The sequence below is a fragment of the Rhipicephalus sanguineus genome, chromosome 3 (assembly GCF_013339695.2).
Source record: "Rhipicephalus sanguineus isolate Rsan-2018 chromosome 3, BIME_Rsan_1.4, whole genome shotgun sequence".
Classification (NCBI taxonomy): Eukaryota; Metazoa; Arthropoda; class Arachnida; order Ixodida; family Ixodidae; genus Rhipicephalus; species Rhipicephalus sanguineus.
This window is the reverse complement of record NC_051178.1, coordinates 33,764,438-33,773,682: the sequence shown is the minus strand read 5'-3', so window position 1 is coordinate 33,773,682 and position 9,245 is coordinate 33,764,438. Positions and strand designations below refer to the sequence as shown.

General features: G+C 48.8%; 1 protein-coding gene across 1 annotated transcript in view; it reads right to left on the bottom strand.

Moving 5' to 3' along the window:
• The window catches only part of LOC119385376 (facilitated trehalose transporter Tret1), a 46,306-nt gene extending 42,314 nt beyond the window's left edge, over window positions 1-3,992 (bottom strand). The window contains exon 1 of the mRNA XM_037652825.1: window positions 3,831-3,992. Coding sequence (XP_037508753.1) covers window positions 3,831-3,992 — 162 coding nt within the window. The remainder of the gene's footprint in view (window positions 1-3,830) is intronic.
• Between the last annotated feature and the right edge of the window lie 5,253 nt (window positions 3,993-9,245).

The following is a 9,245-nucleotide window of genomic DNA, read 5'->3' as shown; positions in this document are numbered from 1 at the left end:
CGAGACCTAAGCCGAGAGGAAAGAGAGAAATACTTTATTATAAAGTCCAGCGAACTTGGGGTAGGCCTCAACCCCGGCCTAGGCATCGGCCGCGAGCCCTTGGGCTCGGGCGGCTTCCTCGGCTCGCTGGACGGCCCAAAGTTGTTCTTCGATTGCGGAGCTGAGCAGAGCCTCCTCCCAGCGCACCCTGCGGTTCGATACTGCCTCCTCATGGTTTCCGTGTGCTTTGTCGTCTAAGCTCGAGCACTCCCATAGTATGTGGCCCAGTGTTGCCCTTGCATCGCACATCTTACATTTGTCTGTCAATAGAGATCAGGGTAACAGAGACGAAGATAACTGGGTTTGGGTAGTGTGTGTTTGCAGCTGCCGCCATGCAACTGCCTGCTTTTTATTTAATCTATTGTGTGGCGGTGGGTATTGCGTCTGCCTAGCTTGTAGTGCTGCGTTATTTCATTGTAGCTAGTCATACGTTCCTCCCCACTCCCACTCTTCCCCGCGTGGGACCTCGGTCGAAGCGGCGTCGGCGTTCGCAACGGCTCGGTTCCTGAGCTCTCGAGCCGCCGCGTGTGCCGCCTCGTTGCCGGCCAGCGGAGTTTCTGTGTGTGCGGGCGTCCATATAACGAAAGTGTCATTTTTGTTTCGGATTTTTTGCTCGTTATTCGTTAGGATTCGCAGCGCCTCTCGGGAGACCCGGCCGTTAGCATAGTTACGTATCGCCGCTTGCGGGTCACTAATTACTACTTCAGCCTAAAATCGCGAAAAATTTGCCATGTCGCCATGCACAATTTTAGGGCGCCACGGGCTTCTCAATTTAGCCAATTTGGCGAAAAGTAGCCACCAGTGGCAACCCTGCTCACCATTAAGTTTCCAACTTAACGCGGCCTGGGTTCAGCAAGGTGTTCCATCTTTCCCCCAACAGTCCGCGCCTTCACGTTTTAATGTCTGAAAAAAATTAGTTTTATTCTTTTCTTGCTAACGGAAACTTCTTAATTTGTTTCTGTATTGTTTAAAAGCAACTAGACCATCTGAGGTATGAGAAGCTATGAAATTCTAATATAAGTGGTCTTTCTTGTTAACCTCGTTGCGTAGCTCAGATGTTATCCAAGACTTACGTATTTATCTTACGCACCTGAACAGCAAAGTACGTCTCGTACTCATTCTTCAACGTTTCAAGAAACGAATCATACGCTTATCCGTGAATTACATTTCAGTTAGTTTTCCTTATTTACTCATGAAAGGAATTGAGGGCGGAGTATGTGAATGATAAGAAGTGATCGAGGATGGACGTGTGCGCGTGCGGCATTTGCCTGGACACAGGAATATGAGCAAGTGGTCGCTGATTTGACATGACATAACACCTGACTTCATCGACGTATGGATGCATGACTGAGAGCAGTTCGTAATGAATGGACCCAGCACAGACTGGGACTCGGCTGTTATTCTTGTTGGTTGGTTAATGAAATCATAGAGTCCGTTGGAGAAGATTATGTTTTTAAATTTCGTAGAAATTGCGTTGCCGTTATCCATAGCAATATTAAAATTTCCCGGGAATAATAAATCAAGCTTTACATCAGCATTACTTGCAAAAAATTGGTAGTTGCAGTCCAGAAAATTTTAAAAATTGCTCTTTGGTGGCCGATAACAAACGGTAAATGATGTATCACCATTCAATACGGACAGTATTTCATAAACCGAAGAAGACACGCAAGTTGGGCGAGTTGGTGAGGTTCCATGGTAAAAATGTAAAACAGCGCTTACTTAAACACAAGACGAAGGAAGAAGAGACACACACGGCGCTGAACTTGCAACACAGAGTTGCAAGTTCAGCGCCGTGTGTGTCTCTTCTTCCTTCGTCTTGTGTTTAAGTAAGCGCTGTTTTACATTTTTATAAAGTATTTCATAGTCAGGTGTGCGAACGCAGAAGCGATGAAGTATCTGACATTTCGTACAAGATTCCATTAGTATCGACGCTCCGCCTCCAGGACCGTCCTCTTTATTAAGATAATATGTTTGATAACGGAAAATTAAAAAAAAATGTCGCGTTCACCAAGTCATGTGTAAAGGGCACGAGGAACGTGCCGAACGTCGGAAAGTGGCGACGGTACGCGAGGAGCAGCAAATTCCGCGATGGTGTGCGACTCTGCCTCGTCCACGCGCCCGATTGGTGGGAGGAGAGCTCGTGGCACGCGGTCTGAGCCGTGGTGAGAACCCCAGAAAGAGAAACGGGCATTGTTCTGTGGAGCAACAGACGAACAAGGTCGAAGAAGTCAGCGTCGCACTCGCGGCGAGAGGCGCAGGGGCCCGGATGCGTGTTGCTTGAAAACAAACAAAAACGAAAAAAAATTCCGGAATCGCGCATAGACCACGTGACCATCTCCAGCCAATAGCGGCGCAGTATGGGCCCCAGCCATTCTAGAGGATATGTTTCGGATACACGCGGCCCGGTTCTAGTGGCAGCGGCACGAGAGGCCCGGGGGGTGGCCGTAGACCTTGGTAGGAACCGAGCGAGGCTCCCCGGACTTGCAGCCCCTCGTCCCAGCAGATCCTCGTACCAGCAGTACTTCACCTTCTTAGCTAGCAGTACGGCCGCGACCAACGCGACAGTCTCTGGAGCGCCACGTCGTAGGTTCGGCCGGGCGGCACTTAGCGGTGGCCGAAGATTGTTAGGCCTAACCTCCTCTCAAGACCGACGACGATCTCGACGACGACCGGGATACCGGAAATGGAGAGAATTGGCGCGGATGCTGATCGACGGTGACCGTAGGACCTCTTCAAGAACGCTAACGACGGACGCGACGGAACGGCGAGGATACTTTGTTACAGAGCCGACGTCATGAACAGTAAGAACGTTCGATTTGGGTAGCGAAGGTAGCGACCGAGAAGCCATAGTGGCTAGACGAACTTGGGGCAAAAAAGCAGCACCTAACTTGGATGGATTGTTTAGCTCAGACATCGTTTGCTAGCTGATGATTTTCTATATTGATTTTTTGTCTGTGAATTTTCAGTGTTTCTTGATTTTTGTCGTGTTGTGTGATATAAAGGGTGTTACCTGTGCTACCACGGTGTCCCGTCTCTGGGGATTCTTGTCGACTAGTGCTTGTGAGGCAGCTCATAGCTATGTGCCCAAATCTGTTGCACAAGAAATACCGCTGCTGTGCCCTTTGTGTAGTAGTTGGGGCCTCCCTTTTCAACTCTCCCTCCGCAGGGTTGTCGCTGTCCTCCTCTAAATTCTAAGTTCCTGAGCCTCCACAAACTGGTCCGCTTGCTTAGCCATCTCCTCTACCGTGTGTAGCGTTCTCTTCTTCAAAAATACAGCTAACTTGTTGCTGTACCGGTTTAGAAACTGCACAGCCACTATCCTGTCGCGGAATCCTTCGTATGTCTTTTCTGTCTCCGACAGCTCTATCCAGCGATCAAAATAGTTGGCAAGGCGGCATACAAACTGTTTCCCAGTCTCACATTCCTCAGGCCTACACGTCCGGAACTTCTCAGGAAAACCCTCCGCAGTTAGCCGGAATCTCTCTAATAAAGTCTTTTTTACCATGTTATATAATCCAACGACTCTCCCACGAGGCCGAGGCACTCAAGGCATTGGCCCACTCGCTCCTTTCCCAGCTTTGCCCAATCGCAATCCTTTCAAATCGATGCAAATATGCATCAAGGTCGTGCCTTCGTTCATCGAAAGGCGCCATGAACTTACGAGGGCAAATAAGCTTAGCTCTTGGAATACGTGAGTTGGCCGACGTCGTCGTGGGAGTACTCTCGTCACTCGCGTGAACCCACATTTATTTGCGCTAACCTCAACCGGAGCTCGAGGATCTCCTTCTCACGCTCGTGTTGTCACAAGCACGCTCTCGTTCCATCTCATGTTGTTCGCGGACTCTCTCTTGCTCGCTTTTGCGCTGTCGTTCTGCATTCTCAAAAAACTTCAGCGTCTCCTCCTTGGTCATGCCTAAGTCCTTGGCCACGGCCGCCAACTCCTCCCATTCCATCTCTGCGACCCCCGACGATACGTGACTGGGCCAAAAGATGGGAATATCCTGGAAGGCTCGCCACTTATTATGTCACGTATTTCGGGAGCGCTTACAATTTAGATCGGATTGAGAGAGAGACGGGAGACGGCGGTGGCACGGCAAACATACTTTATCAAACAACACGGCAAAAAATGAGCAAATACTCAGAATTCACACGAAATACATGAATATAACTACTCAAAACAAAATTCTATGGCTAGGCTCATTCTCTAGCTATCATAACAGTCTGGCCACACTGGCCTCTCAGTAGCGTCCAAAATGAAGCCCCCTTACTTATACGGTCAGCGTGGCGTCGAAGTCAATCCTTCGTCGTCCCTGTTGCGTCGCGCTCGCCATCGGCGCTCTCGCTCAGTACCTGCGGTCACCGTTGCTCGGCATCCGCCACATGAGTCGCTCGTTTCCATCGTCGGTAATCCGGCCGTCGTCGGACGTGAAAGGTTAGGCCTAACAACTGTACGGGCCCTTGCTTCTAAGTGCCGCCCGGCCAAACCAACGACTTGGCGCTCCAGGGATTGCAGAGTGGGTTGTTACCGGCCTGTCAAGAAGGTGAAGGAAGCCTCGCTCGGTGTCTACCAAGGTCGACGGCTGCTTCCCGGGCCTCTCATACCGCTGCCTCCCGCTCCGGGCGCCTTCTTCTCTCGCCGCGAGTGCGACGCTGACTTCTTCCACTTTCTTCGTACAGCGCTCCACCGAACGATCCCAGTTTCTTCTCCTGAGGTTTCTCACCACGGCTCGGGACGCATGCCACGAGCCCATCTCCGACCAATCGCGTGCGCGGACGTAGCAGAAGTGCACACCGTCGAACACTTTTCCATTCCTCGCGTACCATCGCCACTTTCCGACGTTGGGCACGTTCCTCGTGGCCCTTTACTAATGACAGGACAGTCTATGGAAGCTGGCTATGTCCTCCTCGTAAAGTAGCGGGACCGCGCACATGGCTGTGGCCTAGTTGAGGACTGACACAAGATTTTCACCCTGTACAGCAGGCAGTCACTCCTTGAACTTCCAAGTTTGGCTGCCTACCCTTGTACTCCAGATCGCATACTTCCTTTTGAAGCTGAGCTTATAGCGGCTGTTTGCTATCCTCTTTCCTTTCTAGTTCAGCAACGTTCTTTCTCAATATCCTGATTTCACTTTCCTGTGCGCTGATGTTTTTTTTTTTCATGAAATGTGCGCGATATGAACATTAGCGGTTCTTCCGCACCGTCAACCTTTTCCATGAGGGGAAGAAGTTTCTCCGTTTTTAAGCTTACCGAAACGGGAACTGCTGGTACATCCACCTCAGCAGCATCCACCTCACTTCGCTACATAACTTTCCAGCAGTCGTGCTGCTTTGGTAACGCCAAGATTTGTTTGCACTTTCAGGTGTCCCTTTGTAGGACTTTTCTAAAATTCCGACATATTTACCAGAATGATAGGATTTGACGCAATCAGAATACTTTATCCCGCCACATTCATCTGAGAGAGAAGAAAAACAGGTTTCATGCATCACTTTAACCAAAATAAAACAGATCCACAGTTGTACACTAGCTTTAATTCAGATTTCATTAACACCTTCGATAAGAATGAATTCGTCGGTTCCGTTTTCCTAGACCTCACTAAAGCCTTTGATACCATTAATCATGCAATTTCGCATAATAAACTAGAAGCATATGGAATAACTGGCCCAGCTGTAACGTTTTTAAAGCATTATTTAAGTGACAGAGAGTTTGTTGTATACGCACATGGAACATTCTCGCATTTTAAAACTAACCAATGAGTACCACAGGGTTCAATTCTGTATCCGTTGCTCTTTTTGCATTAATGATACGCCTGACTTCACTGATTTATGCCATTATGTTTCGTATGCTGACGACACCACTTTATATGTACCTGATAAATCTATGTCTTCTTTAATAAATAAGCTAAATATGACACTTGATCACCTAATAAAATCGTGTAACAATAACGAAATACTTATTATTCCACCTAAGACTAAATTTCTTGTTTTCCATTCACGCCAAAAGCCTATAATTAATTCTCCTTCGCGTTTTAACGTTTTCAGCCTCCTTGATGACCACTAAATTTTATCTATCAAAAAGTTATTTTAATACATTTGAAATATTATGTCTTCTAAACTACTCAATTGTCTGCTCTCCTTTGAATACATTGAACGTAGCTCCCTCAAAGATAATAACCCAACCATGTCAGCTTTTAGTTATAATTACTTGCTACCACCCATTTGCACAAACTACGGTAAAAACATCTAAATTTGCCACCATTCAATGTTAAAATAGCTTACCTGTTCAGCTTAAAACCGTGCACCCATTTTGACATAAAAACAATTAAAATCTTATCTATTAACTTCCGATAGCTCACCTAAGTTATGTCATTTTTATGTCATTTTCCCACGTGTGTTTTCCTTTTGTTACAAAGCAAATGCGAGGGTCCTGGGCCAGCTGTCCCCAAAGGAGCCTTCCCGCTTCTTGGACACCCCCCCCCCCTCATTTCGGAGTACGGATTTGCCACCTACAACTGCCGTCTTTTCCCTGAACTGGGCGCTTCAGCTGGAAGGTGGAAGCTACGCGCGGGTCTCCTCCGTGGAAAGCGTGTTTGCAACGAGTGTGTTTTTGGTGAAAGCTGGTGCCTTTGTTCATAAAGGGATTTTCAGTTCCGCGAAGTGACATTGCCACCCCCCCCCCTTTCTTCCGAACTGGTCGGACGTGGAGAGTGAGAGTGCAGTGGTCGCTGGCATTGCTATCCTGGGGGCGGTGACATATGTGTCGAAGAGACGGATCCTCCAAAGGCATGCACGTTTGTGATTGGACGTTTGCTAGTTATGGAGCTTCAAAGGCATGCACGTTTGTGATTGGACAGTTGCAGTTAAGGAGTTTCCTTATCTTGGGAATGAAGCGTATTTAAGGAGCAGCAGAGCGTCTGCTCGGGACGGATCGGTCGGACTAGATGTCGTTCTGACGATCCTGTCCTCTATGATGTTGTAAATAAACGTCTGTTAAGTTTTCCTCAACGCCGGTCTCTCTGCCTCGGCTTCCTGCTGTTCTGGACATCCCTGGGCCTGCGGTACGACTGTCGCCGCTCAGCTCCACGCTACCCCCCGAGTCCGCGTCGGCCAACGTCGCCGCTCGTAACACTTTGCGTGTCCTTCGTTTTCTTCTTTCCTGTTCTTTCCTTCTCCAATTTTTCATTTTTATTTTTATTATGTGTTTTTTTGCTGTATTTCATTCGATTTTGCATTGTACTGCTTAGTATATTATATTTCGCATTTTGCATTGCATTTTATTGTATTCATATTATCTCATTTTGTGTTTCAACTGTTCTTGCCTGCTAAGCGCCTGGTAGTCTTCTGTCAATTTTAGAATTTCGTTATATTGTAATTTCTAACTGAGGGTGCACTTTTCAGTATTTATACTCTAAGATCCTCAACTGTATACAAGTACTTTGTAACTGATGCATATGAAACCAATAAACTCAAACTGAACTGAAAAGCAAAGCGTGCTCACTGGCAGCGGCGGCAGCAGCTCTAGAAGTAACGCATGTCAGCCGAAGTACTGTGTATCAGCCAATCTGTTACTGAGTCAACAAGGTGTGGGCGAAGTTGTCACGGTGCTGACGCTTATGAGAACTGAAATCTGGACCAGTTTGTAAGAATGCATATTTGAGCAGGTAGCGCGAAAAACGGAGACACACACGAAGAACAGAGACACGAGACGAGCGCTATCTCATGTCTCTGTGCTGAGGCTGCTGCCAATGACCCCACTCGAAGATTTCCGGCTTTTATGAACGGCGTCTCAAGAAGGCGCTCCTGCAAATCTGCTGCTTGTATGCGTTTTCCACTGCGCATTCGAGGAATTGCCGTGATGAGGGCCGCTACTTGCCGAAAGTCTGGCCGGACCATCGTCGTAGCATCCGAAGATGAACTGGTCGGACTGCAAGGAGTGCCAAGGAACAAAAGGAAACCCCAGTGCGTGGACAGCGGTAGCTGTAACAGATGCGACAAGGTATGCGCGAAAGTTTCGCGGCGCTGACGCTACTGCCAGTGATCCACCTCAAAGATTTCCGGGTTTTACGAACGGTGTCTCAAGAAGCTGCTTCTTCACAGTTGGTGCGTCGATACTTTTTGCACTGCGCAGTCGAGGAATTGCCGTGACGAGAGGCATCACGTGCAGAACTTGAGATCTCGCCGGACCATTTCCAGCTTTTACGAGCGGCGTCTCAAGAAGCCGCTTCTGCACAGTTGGTGCGTCGATAGTTTTTGCACTGCGCAGTCGAGGAATTGCCGTGACGAGAGGCATCACGTGCAGAACTTGAGATCTCGCCGGACCATTTCCAGCTTTTACGAACGGCGTCTCAAGAAGCCGCTTTTTCACAGTTGGTGCGTCGATACTTTTTGCACTGCGCAGTCGAGGAATTGCCGTGACGAGAGGCATCACGTGCAGAACTTGAGATCTCGCCGGACCATTTCCAGCTTTTACGAACGGCGTCTCAAGAGGCCGCTTCTTCACAGTTGGTGCGTCGATACTTTTTGCACTGCGCAGTCGAGGAATTGCCGTGACGAGAGGCATCACGTGCAGAACTTGAGATCTCGCCGGACCATTTCCAGCTTTTACGAACGGCGTCTCAAGAAGCCGCTTTTTCACAGTTGGTGCGTCGATACTTTTTGCACTGCGCAGTCGAGGAATTGCCGTGACGAGAGGCATCACGTGCAGAACTTCAGATCTCGCCGGACCATTTCCAGCTTTTATGGCGCGTTCACACTGAGACAATCGGCGGCGAGAGCGCGCGGAATCCGCTTCGGCGGCAGCGAGATCCGCCGGAAAAGCCCATTCCGCGCCGATCGGTCCTGGACCGATTTTTGCGGCAGCTGCCGCCGGCTTCCCTCACCGCGAACCAATTTGAACGCGAGTCAAACATTCGAAAAATGGCGGCGCGCTTGTGATATCGGAGTCGTCGAAGCCCGCAGCAACAGCGAAGTCTTTCGTAATCATCCTGTAGCTCTCGACAACTACCAAGTGTTGTCGCGAATAGCATCTTTGCAATACATCATCACGATCTCGCAAAACGGGTAGCATTACCTCGGCTAGACCAAGCTTCTCGCGTCTTGCAAATCAGGACGAACCAACCACAACTGCTTGCGTCGTTTCTTTTGTTCGGCGAATGCATGTTTATCCTCGTCCGACATCGCCAGAAAGTTGCTTTGCAGCAGGCCCAGCA